Consider the following 24,419-nt stretch of genomic DNA (forward strand, 5'->3'; position numbering starts at 1 on the left):
TTATTGTATGTCAAGTATACCTTGGTAACACTATTAAAAATACTAATGGGCTCTACATTCTAGAAGTTCTCGCAGAACTATTATTTTCATCCTCAAATATTTATTACACTTTGGTATAAATACTGTAGAAGTTTGCAGCAAGGAAACTAAAAGGTATTAACATTAGCTCATTAAAAAATAATGTATACACTTAGAAAAAGTACAAAATAAAAATGAAGAATTCTCAGTCAGGAAATAAAATCCAATCTGACATACTCTCAACAAGGAATAAACCCCTTAAAATCAATCCTTTGGAGTCTGCCAGTCGTCTCTGCCCTGTACACGGCTGGGGTTCCCAGCAGCAGAGCCCTCGGGTCTGGAAATCTGAACTGTAGACTTCAGTTGTCCTCCAAGCTCCTCTATCAGAGGCCCAAACCCGTCAAGAGCCTGGGATGAGGCCAGTGGCTTTCCCTGACAAACATCAGACCTCAGGATGGCAGAGTTTCTGCACACCCCACCATCATCAATAAGCAGGGCACTGCTTTCCTCAGGAAAGGGATCTTGCAAAGAATTTACTGTCTCAGACTCACTACTTTTGAGCTCCTCTTGTTCTGAACCTGAGTCTTCGGTCTCAGATGATGTGCTGTCTGAGTCCTCTAAATCACATGCCTCAGAACTGGAGGAAGATGTCTGCTGACCAGAAACACAACGGGCTGCTTCCATTGCAGCTTCTTCCTCCCAGACGAGAAGTGCTGCCGCTTCCAGCTCTTCCACTTCTAATCCCAGCTGGTCCTTTGTCAGGGATACTTCTTTCAAGACTTTTCCAAGAGCTGCCAACTTTTTGGACCTTGAAACCATTTTAAGAAGAAATATTAAGACTATTCATTAACTGGCCTGTGACAACACGGTGCACTGTTTAAAGCAATGACAAAATAAAGCTGGATCCATACTTTACATGACATATCAGGATAAATCCCCAAACAGGTCAAAGATATGTCAAATAAAGCTAGTAAACAAGGAAGTATGGGAGATTTCCTTTATGATCCTAGATTGAGGAAGGCCTTCCTAGCCATGATTCAAAATTTAGAAGCCACAAGAAAAAGCAAAGACAGATAAATTCAACTAATAAAGACCAACAATTTCTGTAGGGCAAAAAAGCCATCATAACTAAAGTGAAAAAGCTAATGCAAAATTGAGAAAGCTATCTGCAACTCCTATCACAGAGCAAGGCCTAATTTCCATTACTTAGCAGAAAAATGGGCAAAAGACATAAGCAGACAATTATCACAAAAGAAATACATATGGCTCTTAAATATATGAAAAGATATGCAGCTTAAGTCAAAGAAGAGAAATACAAATTGAAGTCACACTGAGATATATTTGTCACTTATCAAAGTGGCAAAATTCAAACATTTGTAAACAGTGTGAAGGCTATGGGGAAAAAGGTGCCTTCATGCACTAGTGGTGAGAGATTTTGATACCTAAGAAGCACCTGGCAATAGCTTTCAAAATTGAAAATGTACATACTACTGACCCAGCAATACCATATCTAGAAATTAAACATATGTGCTATATACTACAGGCCCAAGGTTTTTTACTACAGTATTGTTTTTAATACTCCCAAATGGGAAGCAATCTAAATATCCATCAATATGGGACCAGTTGAATAATTATATCATATCCATACAAAGGCAAGTCTACAGCTGCGTAAGGAATAAAGCACTCCATGGGCTGAGATATGGTAGTTATTTTTAAACCTCTGTGAATGTACTACTTATTCAAAATTTTAAATGTACAAAAAAGAAAAAAAAGCAGTATTAGAGAGTCTCATAGAGTGCTTTTTTATTTTTAATCAGAAAACCATTTCACATTATTTCAGAGAGATATTTTTCTAAATTTATCACATTTCATTATATTGAATAAATCAACTTTTTTGTTAACTTGGAAGTATTTAGTTGTTTTTTGTTTTTGAAAGAAGCAACACAAGCATACAGCTGTTCTCTAAAAACTATGTCTTTGTTATTCTATAGAGAAAAATCTGATGTGACGACTGAGAGGAGGAGGCAGTAAGTGAAAATGGTCACAGCTTCCATGTTCCCCAACTTCAAAGATTAAATGAATGTAAAAAACATTTAGTGGCTTTGAGGCAAACTGGATAAGGGTGAGTTTGTTAAATAAATTCATTTGTAAAAGTGCAGTCCATCCCATATTGAGAGAATAAGACTTCATTTCAACAGAGCTGGAGAGAATGGGTTCTACAATGGGAACAACTGAACAAAGGTGGGAATTTTTATCTAAGTGTCAACATATATTTGAGACCCTTTTCTCTCAAAGTATTTAGTGTAATAATGAGTTTGTGCAGGCATGCTCCCCCTATCTCTTGCTGCCTTTCACAAATGTAATTATGACCCAGAGATCCACTGCAATCTGTGTCCAAAGGTGGGTGGGAAGTACAATGGGGTGAGTGGGATAAGGGCAACAATTTTCTCTTACACAAGGAAAACCCTGAGTTTCAGTGCTGGAATTTCTAGAGCTTAGCAAAGGAAAGATTGGCTAGGGGAAAGAGGAGACTAGGTGAGACCTGTGGGAGTCAGGAAATAATTCACCAAAAGGCTGTAAACTCTGCATGAACTCGGGTCAGTGTGCAAAATCTTTAAAAGCATAGTGAGGGAATAAGATGATTGCAATATAATTCATATCCATGTTAAAGAGAGCTGCAGATGATGTCCACCATATGCATATAGTAAAAGTTTAACCACCAGAGGGAAAGGATTACGTCTGAGCTGGCGGACCAGTTTAAAATCTCTTTTCCAAGGCTCTGTCAGCCTGAGAACCAGTTCACTGACATCCTTCGCACTGAAGGAGGTCCTGCCTGCATAGTGACACAGCTTTAAGAGATAAATGAAGAGAGTAATGAACTTGGGAAAAACAACAATGTCTCTTATTAAATTATTATATTAGAAATAAAATGTTCAAATAAAAGCTTTTACTGCAGTAAATGTGAGCCTATACATCTTACATTTTTAATAGTCATTACAAATGCTTTCAACAATACACAAAGGATGATGTTTCACAAATGTAACTGCCCTTGCTCCTAAGGACACCCCCACAAATCAGTTTCATTTTTATTCCCACATTGCAGATGACGAAACAGAAGCTTGTAGGGTTAAGAGCCCTGCTGGTCTTCATCTACTAACAAGGGGCAATCAGGACTGGAAGCCCTTGTCTCAGTGCTCTTCTGCTGCACCATTTGGCCCCAGCGAAAAATATCCAGGATCTGAAAAAATTCCACCTTCTAGGATCACATTCTTCACTTTCCCACTTGGAGCTCTTTTCCACATCTTCCAAATAAGCACGTTCTGACTTGCACAGGCTCAGAAATCTCCAAAGACGCTATGGCTGGTATCTTTATCTTAGTAATCACAGAGTTGGTGCTAAATCTACCGCTCCTTGAAGGATATACATCTAAGCTTTAACTACAGAGGTTCAGAATAAGAGGAAAAAAACTGAATTATTTTGGTGGATATTAGTGAATAGATAAGTCAACTCAAGTTAAAACTATTTTGATCTTTGTTATTGTATATTCAATAACAAAGATCAAAAATAAAATAGTTATATCTTTCATTTATAACAATATAAATTTGGAATTTCAAAGTCCTTCACCTGTAATCCTGGCTCTTTTCACAAAGTACACCCCACACATGGTGGTACTAAAAAGTGTGAATTTATGTAACATGCAGGACAGTGGTGAGAATGAGCCATGTGACTGAAACAGAGCTCCTACCTATTACCAGCTAACTTAATTTTCATCCTTCAGAAAAAAGCCTGATTCTCCCTTTTAGTACTATATTACTTTTAAAGTAATCCATTTATCTAAGATATGTAAAAAATGACTTTTATGTTTGTTTTTGATTCTTCACCATTTTTGACTCATCCTATTTCTCATTATCCTACTCTTACTACCTCAAGCTGACTAGTTTCCTTAATTAATATTAAGGTACTGATAGCAATATGAAGTTTATAAAAACATTCTGAACGCTCTCCCTAAAGAATGTTAGGATAAAAGTGATTAAAATTTTCAAATATGGAGAATCAAGATGGCAGAGGAGTGAGTGGAAGTCACTCTATCCTCCTCCCAGGACCAACCTGGAATTACAACTAAATTGTGGAGAAATCACCTGGAACAAGCAACTGAACAATAGCGAGAGAGGAGCCTTGTAACCTTGGAGACAGGAGAATCGGCTTTAGCGCAATCTAACTGGTAAGGAGTGCGGTACAGACCTGAGAAGGAGGGCAGGGCACCCACGGGCCGCAGCACCAGAAGGATATTGAAACAGTCGGTTGGATCTCCCTGAGAAGAGCAGGGTCTAAACCAAAAGGGGGGATCTCTGGCCCACAGCACCAGAGCCCACAAAGTACACAGAAAACAGCCAGCTGCGAAAAGCAGCAGGGTTGCTCTCTGCCAGAGACAGGTGGCTGGAGACACAAAGAACTGTTTAAAGGGCCAACTCATAAATTTTTATTTGCAGCCACTTACCCTGGTCTCCAGCAAAGGTGGGGGCAGAGTGGGATAGATACACCTGAGGAAAGACTGGGGACAGAGGCTTTGGGGAGAGAACTGAGAGACTGGCCGGGATCTTGGTGCTGACTCATCCCCCATGCGGCAGCAGCCATCTTGCTCAGGCAGAGACCACTCTCCCTGAGCAGTACCAGCATCAAAGGACCCAACAGCCCCGCCTCCAGGTGGGATTCCACCCCACCATGTAAGCTGCCTGCTGAGTGTGGAGTGGCAGCCACAGACAGTAGATCCCTGGCTAAAGGGGGCACAGAGAGGTCTGGCGACACTTGAGGAGAGACTGGGGACAGAGGCTTTGGGGAGGGAACAGAGAGAGTAGCCGGCAGGATCCCAGTGTGGACTCTTCCCCCATAACGCGGCAGTGGGAGAGGACCCAATTATTCCGCCCCGAGGAGGGACTCTGCCCTGCCCCCAGCTGTCTAAGGCAGCCTGCAGCGTGCAGAGTGAAGAGATTAACAGCTGAAGGAGAAAGCCACAAACAGTAGATTACTGGAAGTCTCAAACAGACTGCCTATGGTCAGACAGGGACAACGTCTGACATCATCCGAGGCAGATCCAGAAAGTAAAAACAGCAGTCTCCTACCATAGAAGTTCACACCACAAAGTCAGGAAATCAAGACACATCAACTTAAGAATCAAGCAAAAGAGAACAGTCTCACAAATAATGGGAAGACAAAGAAATACGCCCCACTCAAACGGAAAGGAGCAATCCCCACAAAGAGAACTAAATGAAATAAGAGGTGAGTAAACTATCAGATATTGAGTTCCAAACAACAGTTCTAAAGAAGCTGAATGAGCTCAGTGAGCTCAGAGAGAATTACCAAAAACTACAGGGAAACTGTGAGAAACTTACTGCAAACTATATTAGCATGAAAAAGGACACAGAAACTATCAATAAGACACAAGAGGAAATGAATAATACAGTTTCTGAATTGAAGAACAAGCAGAAGGAATCCAAAGCAGGCTAGATGAAGCTGAGGACCGAATCAGCGAGCTGGAGGACAAGGTAGAAAAAAGCTCCCAGAAAGAGCAAGAAAATGAAAAAAAGACTAAAAATGAATGAAGAGGCATTGAGGGAAATGCAGGACAGACAACCTGAAATGTAATAATATCCATATAACAGGGATCCCAGAAGGAGAGAGGCGGAGCAAGGGATAGAGAACCTGTTTGAAAAAGTAATGATGGATAACTTCCCTAACTGGAGGACAGAAAAAGTCACACAAGTCCAGGAAGCACAGAGGGTCCAATTCAAGAGGAACTCAATGAGGCCCACTCCAAGACACAGCATCATTAAAATGGCAAATATCAAAGACAAACAGAGAATCCTAAAGCCAGCAAGGGAGAAAGAGGTAGTAACATATAAGTGAGCCCCGATACAACTAGCAGCTGACTTCTCAACAGAAACACTGCAAGCCAGAAGGGAATGGCAAGAAATATTCCAAGTCATGAAAAGGAAAAGCCTGCAAGCAAGACTGCTCTATCCAGCAAGGCTCTCAATTAAAATGGAAGGTGAAATAAGGAGTTTCCCAGACAAAAGAAGGCTAAAAGAATACACCTCCACCCAACCAGCACTGCAAATTATGCAAAAGGGACTGCTTTAAGAGGAAGAAAAAGTTTCTATGAATACCCAGTCCCTTCCAATACTTGATATTACCAATATTTTTAATACTTATTACTCTGATTGTGACAATGATATTATTTTAATTGTTCCTTCATTATTTGTTGAAACTAAACCTGTTTTTGTATATTTCTTGCCTATTTCTATTTTTTTTTTAAAAAGCTTTAAATGACTTTTTGGTATTCTATATCCGTTTATTGATTAAATTTTGTAGAACTTTTCTCCCTAAAAAAAAAAAAAAAAAAACCCTATTAACCATGCTTTAAATGTGTTGGAAATACTTTTCTATCCTATTCCTTGTCCTTTAACTCTTTTTATATGTATATTACTACACAGTTAAATGTTTAATATAGTCATATTTTCAATATTTACTTTATAGCTTCTGGGTTTGAATATTTTACCTCAGGTCATGAAAAATATTAGTTTGTATTATCTTCAAAAACTCCCTTATTGTCTACATATTGATTTTTAACTCATCTGAATATTTGTTAAATGTGCGAAATGGGGCTCTGTATTTGTTTTATTTCAAGTAATAATGGTCCATGCACTTTATTTGTTGAATAAGCCTTATTTTACCCACTGATTTGAAATATCAACTTAATCATATATTGCATTGTTAGACGGATACATACATTTGCCTCTAGAATGATCATTATAGTTCATTGATCTACTTGATTATTTCTGTGCTGGTGACATGTTGGTTTAATTGCTGAGACTTTATAATGGTTTTAAATTTTTTAAATATTTTATAATTAACTTTGACATTAAAAAGAATCTGCATTTAAGAAGGAAAGAGTAGATGGAACTCCTACCTTTTGCAACAACATGGGTGGAACTGGATAATGCTATGCTAAGTGAAATAAGCCAATTGATGAAAGACAAATACCATATGACCTCACCTACAAGAGGACTCTATTCAACAATAGAAACTAACGAACAAAATAAACCACAGGCATGGAAACATGGAGCAGACTGAAAGTGACCAGAGGGGAGGGGAAACGAGGACAAAGATGGAAAGAAGGGGAAGGGATTAGCCAAAGAACATGTATGAATGACCCATGGACTTGGACATCAGAGTGGGAATTGACTGTGGGAGTGAGGTGTGGGGATGGGATGGGTGGAGGGGGTAAAGGGGTAAAAACTGAGACAACTGTAATATAATAAACATGATTTATAAATTTAAATATAAAAGAGAATACTATTTATAATAGTAACAAAATATATAAAACAATAAATCTAACAAAAGATGTACAAACTTGTTATGGGAAATATAAATTTTTATTGAAAGACATTAAAAAATACTGAAATATAGAGTCATGCCATGTTATTGGAAAGAGACTGAACGTTTTAGTCTCCCCAAACTGCTTAAGAGATTCAAAGCAATTCTAATCTGAATGTTTGTCATGGTACTTGACAGGTTGATTCTAAGATAAAAAGCTACAGTGATTAAGAAAGTATGGTATTGGTACAAGGTAGACAGTGAATCAGTGGAACTGAATAGACAACTCAGAAACAGATCCATGCATATATGTAAACTTGATGTATGACAGAGTGAGCACAGCAGAGTGCATGAGGAAAGGATGGAGTATTTAATAAATGAAGCTAGGATAAGGTTATACATATGGGAAAAAATAAAATTGGTTCCCCTATTTCATAAAATACACAAAAATCAGTTCCAGGTGGACTAAAGACTTTAGATGCTTAACACAAAAGAAAAAAAATTTAGATGATAGTATATGAGAATATCTTTATGACATCTGAATAAAAAAAATCTCTTAGATAAGAAACAAAAAGCACAGCCATAAAGGAATATATTAATAAATTCTACAACATTAATATTAAAAACTCCTGTTTCTGAAGAGAGCTACAGGAGACTGAAAGATAAACAGCAAACAGGGAGAATATGTTTGCAACATATATAACCAATAAAGGACTAGTATCCAGAGCACCAGAAAAATCCTAAAAGTCAAGAAAAGACATTCCTAATAAAAAATAGGCAATACAATAGACAAGCATTTCAGAGAGGAAAGAATACAAATGGCTAATAAATCATGAAAAGATGCTCAGCTTCATTAGTTATGAAGAAAATAAAAGTGATAATTATAAAAGAAACTCTTTCACACCCTGTAGACTATCAAATCTTAAAATATAAACAAATGTTAGCATCAAGTCTGAACCAGCTGAAATAAATTGGTAGACTTATTGGAAAAGAGTTTGTCATTACCCAGTAAAGTCTAACCTACAGGCATTCTCCAAATCCTAGCAATTCCATTCCTAGGTATAGAGAGCTTATTCAAAACATTGCATACAAGTGCACCATGAAGCATGAATAAAGATGTTCAGGGCAGTACTTTCCTAATAACCCAAATTGGAAACCATTGATCAATAATACAATCTACAGAACAACAGATAAACAAATTGCAATACATTCAGATAGTATACAGCAGAAACACCTCTGTACATCAAGGATAAATCTAAAAAAAGTATTACATGAACGAAGCAAGTAATAGAACAACACATACAGTATGATTTCTTTACAGAAAGTTCAGGAGCAGGCAAAAATAAAGCTAAAGTTAGGATACACACATAAATGATAAAACAATAAGGAGAAGCAAGGTAATGATTAACACAAAATTCAAAGTTACCAGAATGAGAGGGAAATACAATTTGGATTGCTCTAGGAAACTGGTAATGCTATTTTTCTTAAGACTGGTTGTAGGTACATATATGTTCAGTTTATTAATCTTCCTTAAACTGTACATCTCTATTTTATATATTCCTCTATATTTCAAAAGAAAATATTTTAATGAAATAACTAAACTCTATAAATATTAAAAAGGCAGACCCAAGGCAATCTTCAATAGATAACTGAGCCCAATAGTTCCTTTAAATAATAAAGAAAACAATAACTGAGGGAAAGAAAGGAAACTAATCATTACCCAGAATTATGAACTAAAGTACAAATGATCCAAAAACAAGCTAAGTTATATAGACAGAGAATTTATCTAAAAAAAGCCAATTATTTGATAATAGAGCTTGATGATTATTTTTTTTTCCAAATTAGGTCTCTTCATTTAGCTATACCAGTCACAAACCCAAGCATCAGGCTCTATATTGTTCTCTCCCTTTCTTCTCAAATCCATTTTCGTTACTAAAGCCTACTTCCCTCTTTAGGCTACAGGCATCCCTGATCAAGAGAACCTTTCTCACTGGCTTAATAAGCTCTTCACACAACACCAGTAATCTTCTCACGTCACATGCTTAAAACCCTTTACTGGCTTCCCAATGCTCTTCAAATAAAGATAAAAATTCTTAATGGTTTCTTAGAAAGCACTATACAGTCTGGGCCTCGCCTAAAATCACCAGACAAATTTAGGCCTCTCTCCAAACCTCTCCCCTTTCTTTGTGCCTCCACTATCCTGGCCTTCTTTCAAATTCTCTCCTGTCATAGAGCCTCTGTACATGGCAGACATACTACATCTTCCCCAAGTCCACCACCTCTCTTCAAGTCAAGTCCCACTTGTACTGCAATACTCAAAGCAAGCAGTTCTCCAGGGAGCATCCCTGACATATTCTCCCTGCCCCAGCATTCACTAGGTCAGCTATCACATGCTTTTACAGCAGCATGAATCTTTTCTTTAGCAGTACTTTCAAAGTTTTTAATTTTACTTTTTGTGTATGTGATTATTTGATTAGCATCTCTCTCCCATTAGAACACAAGTTCCATGAGGACAGGGGGCATACTGGTTTTTTGTTTGCCAACAGTCTCTGAGCCTTAGCACAGAATGCTGAACATAGTAGGAACTTATAACAATTTATTGAATGCCTAAAGCAGCCAAACTTAGGATAATAAAACCCCAAAAGATGTGAGACAAAGTAGATATCTTGCATCATCTCCCACTCCCAAGCCTCAGGGGAGAGCCCACATCATGCTGGTAGATGATTATTAAAAAGTATGACCAATGGACATGTAACATTGTCCTACATAGACAATGAAAAAAATCTGTGTGGCTTTTGTTCAAGAACAAAAACAAAACTGTCTTCACACAAACCTGGAGCAAGGCAGGATCTTTCTGACAAAAAGATTAGAGAAGCCTGGTATTTACCATATGAAAATTTTAGATTTTCATTTGAAGTCATAGATTATAATAACACAGATGGGTAGTGTTGCTGCATTCAGAATGCTAGCTTCACAACTTCTTGAGTTTTGAAAGCTTGGTTTTTATAATTAATCCAGTATTTAGTATAGTAGGAATCCTTTGCCAATAGTTTTATTCTGATGGCTTCAGCTTATAAAACATAAGTCAAATCCTTTTAATAGCTATGTCCAGAAAACAAGTCTACATGACATAGGCTGACAACAGTAATTTGTTAAAAAAGAGTTTAAAAAATTAAAATACATATATATGTTTACTGATTCCAGAGAGAGAGAAAGGAAGGGGGGGCAGAGAGAGAGGGAGAGAGAGGGAGAGAGAGGGAGAGAGAGAGAGAGAGAGAGAGAGAGAGAGAGAGAGAGAGAGAGAGAGAGAGAGAAACATTAATGTGAGAGAGAAATATAGATTGGTTGTCTTCTGTATGCACCCTGAACAGAGATTGAACCAGTGACTTTTGTTGCACGGGATGACATTCCAACCAACTGACCCACACTAGCCAGGCTGACAACAGTAATTTTAAACATCAAATTGAAATGATATCAATTTCCTCCAGTAAGAACTAATTTTTCTGAAGCATTAAGATATTCTAAGGAGAGAAATAAAATCTAAATCGGCTGGCAAGCTTACTTGGTACTTACATGGCACAAGGTATTCAATACTAGATATATGAGTAAAAAGGTGTTTTATTCTTCGCTCAAATAAATTGTCTTTGGATTCTAGAAAGGTATCAAAAAAAAAAATGACACCCCCAAGAATAAGTCGGGGTGTATATGTAGCCTGGGTTATGCAACAAGAAAGAGTCTGGAGAAAACAAGAATCGTCAAAATAGACATTAACTTTTTACACTTCACTCTGTCATTTAAAGCACACCACATAATTATAAATTATAAATTGATGGTGCAAAGTGATATCTCATCCATCACAACACCAACAACAGTTCAACTAAACAAAGGGCAAAAGTGCCATGTCATTTGATGTATATTTTATCAGTTGATGTATTGTTGTGAAACTCAGATAAAACATGCATAGTAGATTTTTAATGGTATGTTATCTTTGTTCTGCTATGTAATTTTATATAAATAATAAAATGATGTAACCAAACAACGAGAGAGATTCTATATTTGAAAATAATGTTAAATTACCATGAGTTAAATGCTAAGTTCATATTTGAGAAATCTCAAATAAGCACTGATAAATTATTTAATTATTATGTTTAATCCATTTCATTCAGAACACAAAGGCTTTCTTTTTTCATTCATTCATTTATTTTGTTGGGTCTTGCGAGTAGACCACAATACTTTTTACTTTATTGAGTTCTGTAATATTGTTACTTGAGAAAAAAATTAACAAGTATTTATACCACTCTTGTAATTTCTTAAAATGCATACCTGGAAAAAAAATATACATGTTCACTCTAAAATATACAAAAATTAAGTATGAAATTGAAAAGCTGCCCATGAATCAACAAACCAGATATAACTTTCATGAACATAATGTGCTTCCTTGTAGGATTTTGTGTGAATATATAGACTTTTAATGTGGCTGAGCCTCGTCAGCGTGCGTGCGTGTGTGTGTGTGTGTGTGTGTGTGTGTGTGTGTGTAGCTCTACACATGCTCCTTTTTGTATTTGGCTTTCTAGTTATAATTTTTCATGACATTATGGTATTGTTGCCTCCTAAACAACAATTTCCAACTAATTTAGTATTTTTATTATTCCAATTAAATTAAAACAATTAATTTTACTAGAGAGCGGGGGCTCCCTGATACAAAAATTTGACCTTGATCTTATCTTCAGTACTCAGTATAATGCTGGCTGGCCACAGCCGGTGTTCAGTAAATTTTGGATTCAATCAGATTCTGAATTTACGCAAACAGATGAATCACAAAAAACAGAAATATTTAAAAGTAATAATTTAATAATTATAATTACTAACTTATTAATACAATAGTAAATATTTCATATAAACATGGTTTGATTTTGGAAGCTTTGTAATTCACATGTGTCTCCCCATATGACAAACAAGATTCAATGTAATGGCTATACATGATATCCTTCAGCTACACGGCAGACCACTCAATATACCTCCTGCTCAGGTGTATAATTTGGAGAAGGTCCTTCTCAACTGGACCATATTCTCTGTCTCTATATATGGGGACAGTACACAGGTGCAGACTCTGGGATCGTCAATTATTGGGCTTCACTCCTCGGAAAGGCTACATGTTTTCCAATGCCATACTCTCTGAGCCAATATTACTCAACAATAAGCAAGACCCATTCAAGTGATCTGAATGTCCATTCACCTGACCAAACATCCATACACTACTCTCTCTCTGCTTCTCTCTGGCAATACTTCCAACCTGCCTTAACTTTCCCAGGGTTAACTAAATAAGCATTCACAGAAAGTTATGTTTTGTCATTTATCTGGATAGATAACATTAGTGTAGGTAAATGCATAGATCCTTGCTTTGTGACTAGGATATAAAGAGAGAACATACACTGAAGATCCTAGAAGTGATAGGTTTAGTATTATGTAAAGTGAGGGTAAAATTGCTTCTTTTCACTGAAGCTTTTTACTAAATTAGAATATCTTCAATTCAACGAACATTTACTGAGCATCCTTAAAAAGTATCTGACATTTTGCTAGGTTTCAGGGTATCACAGTCCAAATGCCCTTTAGGACATTCACAGTCCAGATTTCTTTGGGCTCTTTTTCCTTGGATAACTAATTAACAGTGAAATCACAAAATCATTCCTCAAGGAATTATATACACCTTGTGATTAAACATATGTCACACTCCACACCCAGATATGATTGTCCATTTCAATTTTCTATTTTTTCCCAAATATTTTATTTATTTATTTTTAGACGGAGGGAAAGGAGAAAGAGAGGGAGAGAAATACCAATATGTGGCTGCTTCTCACACACCCCTTCACCCCCTCACCGTCACCAGGGACCAGGCTCACAACCTAGGCATGTGCCCTGACTGGGAATCAAATAGGTGGCCCTCTGGTTCACAGGCCGGCACTCAATTCACTAAGCCACACTAGCCAGGGCCAAATTTCTTTTTTCTTTTTTCCTTAAAAATGATAGTTGGCTTTTTATTCTTTAATATTTTAAATTAACATGTAAGAATCCCAAAGCAAGGAATAACCAAGGCCAATTTGTGCTCAAGAAATATGGGCACTATCACGACAAAGACTTGGCACACATAGGTTAGGTTTCTGTCTCTTCTTCAACAGAAGATAAAGCTGAAGCAAGGAGTGAACATATCATATCTGGCATGAAATCACAAGCTTCAGCAGTTGAATTTCTCTTTCTTTAATTTAGTTCAAGCAACTGGCAGAGAATGACTAGAGTCCCTGAACCCCAACTCCAATTTCCTCCATGAGACAACTAGAATTAGGCTTTGAGAATAAATGTTTGTGCTTCTCTTTGGAAATAAGGGATAGTTGTTCCTCCAAACTTCTAATCAAGTATCCTATCAGTAAAAACATGGTTGGTACTCACAAAACATGATTTTTGCCATCAATCTGATAGAGTAGGCAGACAGACATGGGCAAAACAGGAACAACAGGCCAGGTACAGAATGTCACCAGAACAGAAAGTCTTGGGTGACTACACAGGCAAAACTAGAGAAAACAACTAATATAGGCTAGGATCTCACCCCCAGGGTGACCTTTCCTCCCCTGGCATATCACTAGTTATGTGGTTTAGACTCCCTTAATGGAGGAACAAGGAGACCAGAGAATAACCTTATATGACTCCCATACAAGCCCTTTGGTGACCACTCCCTTATGCTCAGGACAACGAGATTCTAACCAACATCAAATAATCTTAGGAACAAAGACTTGGATCTGTTGACCACAGAGACATAGTTTTGGTCAAATGAGAGATGACATTTAGGCCCTTAGTTCTGTTTCAGCTGCAGGTCCAGAAAAGCAGCAAAACCAGATGTAGGGACACCATGGCCAACTTCAGGACCAGCTGTGATGACAAATGACCCCTAGTGCAGACCAATCAGTACAGGCCATGACCCTGAAAGGACACATCTGAAAAACTAATGAATATAGTATTGAGATCCTCCTTTAAGAACGTCCCTAAAATCCTGCCTTTACAAAACAGATAAAAACCCTTAAGTCAAGGGACCCAGAGCAAGCGCTCGCTCTCTCTCTCAAACACACCTCCACCTCTCCCTCTCTTCTTCCTTCAGGTGTGTTATCTTTGCGTCCTTTCCCCTAAGCTCCAAAGGTCCTTCTTTTGCTTCTGTAACTTGTTTCCTGAGTCCACGCAGCTCAGCTGACTCACTTCTTCTACCTTCATGACTTTTTAAATAAACTTTTGCATTAAGACTTCTTGGCTCTGAATTCTTTCTTAACCAAACTCAAGAACCAAGATCCCCTCTGCTAACAAATCCATATATTAAATACTAGCAAAGCCTAATTTCTTTCTTAAAAAATAAACAGTTAGGTCTGTTACAGTTTTCCTGTACTCCAAAAAGGTGGTTTTATGTGTTTCATGTGGTAAGTGATCTTCACTTTGGAGGCTACTGCAATAAAAGATTTGAAGAATAAATGTAAAAATCAAAATCACAATTTTACAATATTAAAAAATGTTCCAGGGAAAGGGGGTAAGACAAACATAAAATAAAAACAGAAAACACAATGGTTTATAAACGTAATAATTTATCATTTTAACAAAAACATGAGGCTTCCATGAGGAAGACAACACAAACATATGACAGCTCATATTTTCTTTCATTTAAACTTCCTGAAAGGTTATACTAAGTGAAAATATCTAAAAAATAGGTCAGAAATTTCTAATATCCATCCATTTAAACTTAAATCTGTCAAATTTTATCAATACTGTGCAATACTCAGATTTTTTTGATAAAAACTATTTCTTGGCAAGCTGTTTGAGAACAGTAAAATAATAATCAATAAAAAATTATCTAAAATAAGTATCTTATATCACTTAAAAGTTTGGAATTATACCTCAAGAAGGCCATTTCTCAACATCGTCCTCCACCCCAGGCATGATAATATGTTCTATAGCTCTATTTATTATTTTCCAGCTCCTATTTATTCAGGAGAGAAGTCAGAGCAGGAAACAAGACAACTCAAATAGTCAAAATCAATCTCATCATCTTCACAGCATGCTGGGAAATGTAATCAGTCCTCTATTTATTTAGAGGACTTCACACTTCTTACATTAAGGCAACAACTCCTTTCTGGATTATTAAAACAAGGATTGTGTTTTTAATCATAATAGGCAGAAAAAAAGAAAACTGTACTCAAAGCTGTCAGTTTTTTTAAAAAGCTTCCTGGCTACTCTATTCAAAGGAGGCTCATGACAAGACTCCTTAAACAGAGAACTTCCTGATAACCACACATGCACCACATTAATCAATGTAAGCCTCTTCTCTGAATGAGGTGGGAAAATTTTATTCAAAGTAGAGAATACTGGTTTACAAAACCTGATTAAATCAGTCCATACCAGAACTCCCTTGATTCAGTGGGTCTCCTACAGAGAGAATCCTCCAAAAGACCTTTGAAGTGCAAAAATATATAAGGAGGAAGAAGGAAAGGAAAACACCAATTTGCTCACACAGTAGCTAATTATACATTGTAAAAAGCTATAGTTCCAGCAAGCCAAAACCAAGGATTTAAGAAACCTGAAGCCAAGTATCGGAACCAAAACAAGTAAAGACAGGCACAAAACCACCCAGCCACAGCTCTAACATGGGCCTGACGCACACACGCCTCTATGTAGTGACACATGCAGGAACTTTGCAGTTCAGGAGCTGCCTGTGCATTTACCTTTTAATGTTTTTTTAAATAAAAACTCCTATCTACATTTTCTCCTCTAACCTCCACCACCTCAAAAAATTAATATGAAATATAAAGCCTTGCCCACATTTGCCTAAACCTCTATTTTTATTACTACATTATAATCATGATGCCCAAAGTACATGTATAAGTAAAAAAATAATAAATGAATGTCTCCAAATTTCTAAAAATTTTCAAATATGCCAAACTTATTTTTTTTTAAAGCTTGGATGCACAATGATTAGGATTTATGTATTAAGCCTCTCAGGTATCTTAATATCCCAATAATATTTCACTACCCTCCAATAGCATTTCAGCTCTTGGATAATCAAAATGTGCAAGAGACTAGACATTTGAGTTCCAGTTTTTAGTAAAAACAAAACATGGTATCATGAATTAGGAAAAGAACATTAGGTAAAAACTAGGAACACCTAAATAAATTATGGACTTCAGTTAATACTACATCAATAATAGTTCATGAATTGTGACAAATGTACCACACAAATGAAAGATGTTAGTAATAGGGAAGACTGTGTGGGATATCAGGGAACTCTCTGTACCATCTTCACATTTTTTCCTAAATCTAAAACTATTCTAAAATACCAAGTTTACTTTGAGAAAAAAGTGGGATAAAAATTACCAAAACACAAAACAAAACAAAACCCCACCCCAAGCAAAAATGCCAATCAAAAAACACTTCACAAAACATTAACATTTAGATATATAATTATTTTGCTAGTTTTTAAATATGCAAAGTTACAGGAAGCATTAATATCTTCACAAAGGTATTATTTTCATCTGAAGTCGGTAGAAACATTCATAACCCTAAGACATATTGGCATATTTTTTAAGGAAGTCCAACGCAGAGCCATGAAGTAAACCTTGTCTACATGAATCTACTGAGGGATCCAGTGAGTGAATACTGGCAAGTACTAACCCTCCCTTTTTTTTTTAAGGGCGATAAACCGCCCCCCCCCCCCATCCAGAATGAATTTGTGGATTAAATTAAAGATAAACAGCACAACTAAAGAGTAACCTGGCATATCAGAAAAAGCACGTTATGAAGAGTGATTTCAATTCAAAGGAGTTTTAACATGCTTGAAATTATGCACAATTCCTTCTTGAAATTTCTATGCACTAATCATTAGCATCTAATGTAACACCACATTTTACCATTAGCCAGAGAAGTAGCTTTCCATACAAAAATAAAAGCACCTAAAGTGTCTGATATCAGCATTTGGTATGCTGAATTTAACAGACCCCAGAATTGACCTTCAGTATTGTATTTTTATTATGAATACCAGTGACATGGGCAACAGTTGGTATCAAAACTCTTCCCTCAGCTATGGCTCAGAACAGTGTCATAGATGTAGACCTCTTAAGGCGTCTGCATGCTCCACATGCATCCCTCTCTGAGAAATGCCACTCACTAGTGGCAGAGTGGGCCCTGAGGCCATGTGTATAACATTTTGAGGGAACCCCCATCCTGAAGCTCACTATGACCAATGCAACTGGGCCATAAAAAGACACTGAACCACACTAGGCCAACTGCCTTCTCCCTACCTTAGAATTACAAACAGGGGAGTCAAGCTCATCTCTCCTGAAACTAGGAACATGTGAACTGAGGGTTGTAGATTACCATTTTCCATGTGCTTCAGGAAACAAGAGTGGCAGTAACTTGCAAAAAGAAGCAACATAAGAGACCACATGTCATCAGAGTAAGTGATTGCCACACTTCATGACTTGAGCTTATGTGGCCCAGCTCTATCCCCAGCATCTGGACTCATGAAGATGACCTGAAGCTTCCTCATAAAGGCCCCATTTTTACCATAAAAGTCTGAGTGGCTTTCTCTTATGTAACCAACTGATTTCCAAGTCAAGAATACAGAGAATCAAGAAATAAGGATTTCGTATCTGTCCCTGTAACTAAAACATTATGACCCCAGGCTAACTGCAGACTCTCTTATTTAATAATAAAAAGATACTACAAGGAGAGATGAAACTGTAATCCAAATGCAAAGAGCCTCACTCTCATTCTTCTAACACAACATTGTTACAACCAACCAGGAAATCTGTTTGCCATGTTCTTACATATTTCACTTGTTTACTCCTTGGCATGAAGTTATTTCCTCAGCCTGGAATGCATCCATACTCCCAATTATTATTATATTCAAATGTGTAACAGTACTATGCAACCAGATACCATTTTTAATGTTTTGGTATTAAGTCATATGCCTTCTTTGTTCAAACTCTTCTCCATATATCTTTTCCAGCTGTGACCCAAATGTTCTTAACTATTTCTTTATGGATATTCCTTAGAGACCTCAAATTGACATTTCTAAGATTGAACTCCATATTTTCCCCTTCCTCTCACTTCTCTTCCAAATTAAGTCTCTCCAATATTATTTAATTTTAGTAAATGCACCTCCAACAGCCCAGTTAACTGGCCAAGTCAAAATCTGGACCTCACCTTTGACTCCTCCCTCTTCTTACAACCCCTACCCTGCACCCTCCACATCTAATCAATTACTAAGTCCTGTCTTATCTGCTTCTCAAATCTGACCACTAGTCTCCTTCCCTATTCTGACTACCATACCTCAGGTTACTACTGGTTTTTTGCCTGGATCACCAGGTCTCCTAATTAGCCTTTCAGTCTCAAGTCCCATCTCTGCCCTACTCTAGCTTAGTCCCCACAATGTGACCTAATAGATCTTCCCAGAATCTATATCTCATTAAGTTGCTCATAGAGGCACTCTATATCTTAAATTCTTTAGTTGCTTCACACTCTCCCAGGACAAAATGCAAACATCTTTTTATGAGGTCAATGTTCTACATTCAATCTCTGGCTTCATTCCGTTCCTCCCATTCCTATAATATGAGCCGTTCATCCTGCATATTTGAACTCTTAAAAAGGGCATATTCTTCTGTCCCTATTGTCTGAAATACTCTTCACCTCTGATTGCCCACCAGCATCTGACCAACTCTTACACATCTTTTGGCTCTCAGCTTCAACTCTTCCTTCCAGAAGTTGTTTCCTATACTCCAAGACTAGGTGTGTATCCTCCTGGCTGCTTCCACAGCACCCACACTTCCCCACTGCAGCTGCTGTCAGGCCACAGCATCATACTCCCCTTACGTCTGTACTCCTCCTAGAAGTCAGCTTCCAGGTGCCCATTGTTCTACACAGTAGCCCCATCACCTATCTCATTCAGTACCCGGCACATTGCAAGACTCAATAATCAGTGGTTGAAAAAAATAAGTGATTCCACTTTCATAGTCAATATTGAAGTTTTACCTCTGCATCTGAGTTATTCCCATTCCCATAGCTTTTGGCAGATAATACAGGAACAAGAGAGAGCCAAAAGGAAGAGACCTATGCTATTCTCAGGGACATAACCTTATCCTCTCATAGGCACATAGAGGAAGCAACAGAAGCATCACAAAGCAATAATAAGGTTGTAGGTTTTCTACAATGTTAAGATTTCAGGGCCAAAATGGCTTAGGTTTGTTTACAATTGAGAGAGCTGTGGTCTTGGATTTACCAGATGTGCTAAAACTCATGAAGCTGTTTCCCTCTACAAACTTTCCACATTAGTGTCCAAAGAGTCACAAAGTAAGATTTCACTTAGTGGGGAAAAAGTAGGCTAAAAAGCAGTGAAAAAATAAATGTACAAAAGAAAATTAATCAGAGGAAACTACTTATTAGTTCGATGTAAGAAGTTTCAGCATTTCAAACACACCACCTCTGCCCCCAACTACCTACCTTAAAAAACTATATACTAGAGTGAGAAAAAAAAAATATGATTTAAAAATCTTCACAAGCTCAGATTTGTACTGAAGTCAGGATTTTAGATTTTAATTTTGTTTAAAAAAATTTCTATGTAGCAAAAACAAAATAATACCTTACTTGATCCTTGTCATTTCAAAATATACCATGCATTAAAACCATACAGTATCAAATTTTCTTCAGCAGGTATATACTCTTCTTATAATGAAGAATAAATTAGCTATTTTTAAAAAACACTATGTTGTGAATATTATGTTACAAAAGTAAGTAATTTATAGGGCACTATTATAAATATAAAACAAGTCACAAAATATTTTAGGCAATTATTTCCACTGGCTTAAAAAGGTACTGCAAAATAATTAGGATTATTAGAATAATAACATCAGCTACATTAGATGAAGTGATGAAGTGACTTGCTAAAGTCTTATGGCCAATAAGAGTTAGAGCTGGAACATATATTACAGTTCATGATTTTCCACTCCAGTTTATATAAAAGGGTATAAACTGGTAAACTTTCAGAATGTCAGAAGTATCACTGCTACTGATAAGAGCAACCCACCAGCAAAATAATGAGAGAAAGGGTAAAATCTTATATTGAATGAACATAAAAATTTCAAAAATAAGTCCGTACTTTTTAATGTGCTATAATTTTTCTTTTTAAACAATAAGAAATGCTCCCTCAATTGGGTCTCCTAGGTATCATTCAACTAAAATTTACTGTGATGGGCTCAAGTGCTCATTCACACAGAATTTACAATTCAGAGGGTGAAAGGGACGTGCACAAAGAAATCTGCACCTACAATACAAAGCAGGTGTGAGATGTGCCTAAATGATCTCTATACCAAGTGCTATGGGAATATCCAAGAGGAAGATAAATGAATCCTTAATTACCCTTTCTATAGGAAAAACTCTAAAGGGAGGACTTTTTTCTCTTTTTCCCCATATACCATCGGTAAAAACAACTGGTTCTCTACATGGCATATCTGGAAAAATATTAAATACAGACCCAGAAAAACTGAGACTATCACAGACTTATCCCTTATAATCTATGTGACCTCAAGCAAATCGTTTCCTGCAGTGGCCACCCACTTAAAACTTCCAATGAAGATTACAGTGAATAATGGGAGGGAACATTCCTTTTCAGAAAAATAATTTGCAAACTGTGTAACTCAGAATAAAAATACAGAAGTATCTGTTTTTAAGATCTGCAAATATGCTGAAAAAGATACAGATAACACAAGGAAAATTAACTTAGTAGTATGAAAGCAAAATTTATAATAACTATTGCTCTGACTTCATTAATTCAATATAAGAGTGACTCTGCTGCTATCCACATTCCAATAAGTCTTCGCTAAAGTAAATCCTGCCTATAAAAATGGGATGCTGTTCTTTGTGCTAGTCAGAATTTAGCACTTGTATTTCAAATAAAATTTTACAGTCTTTATTATTATAATAAAAAACAAATAGAGACTAAGAAAAATACAGAATTGTCTTAAAACATAAAAATAAGGTGCTAGCTTTCATTGATAAACTATATGGGAAAGAAATAAACCAGGAGATGAAAGGTGAGAAAGAAATAGTCATGAAAATCATGGATATTATTCACTGCAGTATAATTAATTCAGAGTCAAAAAAGTTCACAGCAACAATGATATTAGAAAGCTCGATTAAGTTGTGTTTGAAAAATTACAAATGAAATCAGGAAATTTAACAAACATTACGTAGATGAACAAATATCTTATTTTAAGGGGGAGAAAAACCAGCTGGGTTACACAAGAGTGAAAATACATAAAACCATACAAAGTGAAAATAACAAAGCCTATTTAAGAAAAGGGAGGTTGAGAAGATGGAGGAGGAGTGAATGGGAGTCACGCTGACCTCCTCCCAAAACCAAACTGGAATTGCAACTAAATAATGGAGTAATCACCTGGAAAGCAGTGGAGCGATAGTGGGAGAGGAGCCTTGGTGCCGCGGACAGTGGATTCTACTCTCACACATCCCAACGGGTGAGAATTGCGGTGGAGGCTCGAGAGGGTGGGCTGGGTGCCCACGGGCACTGGCACCAGAGGGACATTGTAACGGCCAGTTAGCTTCCCCCAAGAAGAACGGGGAAAGAAGGGAGGAGGAACCGGGGAGTCCTGACTCCCTCCCCGTTCTGTAGTCTCCATTGTGGGCTGAAAAGGCGTGACCCCAAAGTGGCAGAAGTGGGGCGCGCATGAACCAGACTGCCTGCGATTGAAACGCAGGCCGCACAGGGGGTGGATCCTTGGCCAAAGGGGTCACAGAACTGTCCAGAGACCCCTGAGGAGAGACTAGAAACTGAAGCGTTGGGGAAAGAACGGGAGGAGGAACCGGGGAGTCCCGACTCCTTCTCCTTGCAGTAGTCTCCATTGCGCGGGAAGAGGCCACACCCCCAAAGAGCCAAAAGCCGAAAACCCCACATAGACAGCCCCAAACACCCAGTGCAGGCGCGCACAATTGCACCGAGTGACAGGCGAGGGTTGCCCAGCGTGTATGTGACCTGCGCGGGCTGGCGAATGCTTGCACCAGCTGCCAAGGCTTCCCACAGATTTGCACCGATACCGCCTGAGAGGGAGTGCACAGAGTGGCAAGGGCAGGCGTAAATTGACGAGCCCGCCCGCAACTGCGGAGTGGCCCACAAAATTAGTAGAGCTGCCCAGAGTCCCTGGAGGAGAGACCAGAGACAGGATTAACCGGAGAGTCCTGGAGCTAACTTCCTCCCATTTCCGTAGTCCCCATTTAGCGAGGGCAAGCAACGCACCCAAAGCGCCAAAAGCGGGAAAAATACACAACAGAAGACCCTAAACTAACCAGTGCCACGGAGCTCTCTGGCCATGGGTCCAGATGAGTATGTGAGGTCGCGAATAAGGCCCCTGGTCTGGGGCAAGCACAAGTGATCCCAGGCAGGCGGGTGATCCTGCCGCGCCCGGAGCCCGCTGAAGGTGTCCGCGTGAGTGTGCAGAGAAATCCCAAAAAATAGCCTAACCCTGACCGAAGGGGTCACAGAGCTGCTCCAAGCAGCAGTCAGACACAGACATTAGACTCCTGGAAGGCTCAAACAAACAACCCAAGGTCCAAGAGGGTCAACAACTGACATCATCGGAGGCAGGCCCAGAAAGAAAAGTAAAGGACAAAAATACTTAACAGACTCTCAGAAAAATGGGAAGAAAAAGAAGTTCCGCCCAAAAGGAGTGGAAAAGGGGACTGCCCACAGAGAGAGCTAAATGAAATAGAGGCAAGGGAACAATCAGGTATTGAATTCAAAACAACGGTTCTAAGGAAGCTCAATGAGCTCAGCCAGCTCAAAGAGAACTATGAGAAACTGCAGAGAAACTATCAGGATCTTACAGCAAACTATATCAGCCTGGAAAAGGACATAGAAACTATCAAGAAGACACAAGAGGATATGAAGAATACCATTTCTGAATTGAAGAACACAGTAGAAGGAATCCAAAGCAGGCTGGATGAAGCCGAGGATCGAATCAGTGAGATGGAGGATAAGGTACAAAAAGCTCCCAGAAAGAACGAGAAATAGGAAAAAGACACAAAAAGAATGAAGAGGCATTTAGGGAAATGCAGGACAACCTGAAACGCAATAATATCCGTATAATAGGGATCCCAGAAGGAGAAGAAGAGGAGCAAGGGATAGAGAACCTCCTCGAAAAAGTAATGATGGAAAACTTCCCTAATGGGAGGAGAGAAAGGCTCTCATGGATCCAGGAGGCACAGAGGACCCCACTCAAGAGGGACTCAAAGAGGTCCACTCCAAGACACATCATCATTAAAATGGCAAATGTCAAAGACAAAGAGAATCCTCAAGGCAGCAAGGGAGAAGGAGAAAGTAACATACAAGGGGGTCCCGATACGCCTAGGAGCTGACTTCTCAACAGAAACACTACAAGCCAGAAGGGCATGGCAACAAAATTTCCAAGCCATGAAAAGCAAGGGCCTACAGCCAAGGCTACTCTACCCAGCTAGGGTCTCCATTAAAATAGAAGGGGATATACGGAGTTTCCCAGACCAGAGAAGACTAAAAGAATGCATCTCTACCAAACCAGCACTCCAAGATATGCTAAGGGGACTGGTTTAAGCAGATGACGGAAAAGAATGAGAGAGAGAGGAACACAGGTACAAAGAGAAAAGATGAGTAAGTTTCGATCAGTAATATCTCTCAATGTGAATGGACTAAATGCCCCAATCAAAAGACACAGGGTAGCTGAATGGATAAGAAACCATGACCCACACATATGCTGCCTACAAGAGACCCACCTCAGAGCCAGAGACCTACACAGATTGAAAGTAAAGGGATGGAAAAAAATATTCCAAGCAAATGGGCAAGAGAAAAAGGCCAGGGTTGCCATACTTGTATCAGACAAAGTAGATTTCAAAACAAAGGCCATAAAAACAGACCCAGAGGGGCACTTTATAATACTTAAAGGAAGAATCTATCAAGAAGA

The 24,419-nt window shown here is 38.1% G+C and overlaps 1 protein-coding gene across 1 annotated transcript in view; it reads right to left on the bottom strand.

Moving 5' to 3' along the window:
- Positions 1-278: 278 nt before the first annotated feature.
- SHQ1 (SHQ1, H/ACA ribonucleoprotein assembly factor) overlaps positions 279-24,419 on the bottom strand; it is a 112,960-nt gene continuing 88,819 nt past the window's right edge. Inside the window, exon 11 of the mRNA XM_054595814.1 lies at positions 279-826. Coding sequence (XP_054451789.1) covers positions 283-826 — 544 coding nt within the window. The 3' untranslated portion in view covers positions 279-282. The remainder of the gene's footprint in view (positions 827-24,419) is intronic.

This window comes from Pteronotus mesoamericanus, unplaced genomic scaffold (genome assembly GCF_021234165.1).
Source record: "Pteronotus mesoamericanus isolate MK-2021 breed Mesoamerican mustached bat unplaced genomic scaffold, CSHL_Meso_final scaffold_54, whole genome shotgun sequence".
In the NCBI taxonomy this organism is placed as follows: domain Eukaryota; kingdom Metazoa; phylum Chordata; class Mammalia; order Chiroptera; family Mormoopidae; genus Pteronotus; species Pteronotus mesoamericanus.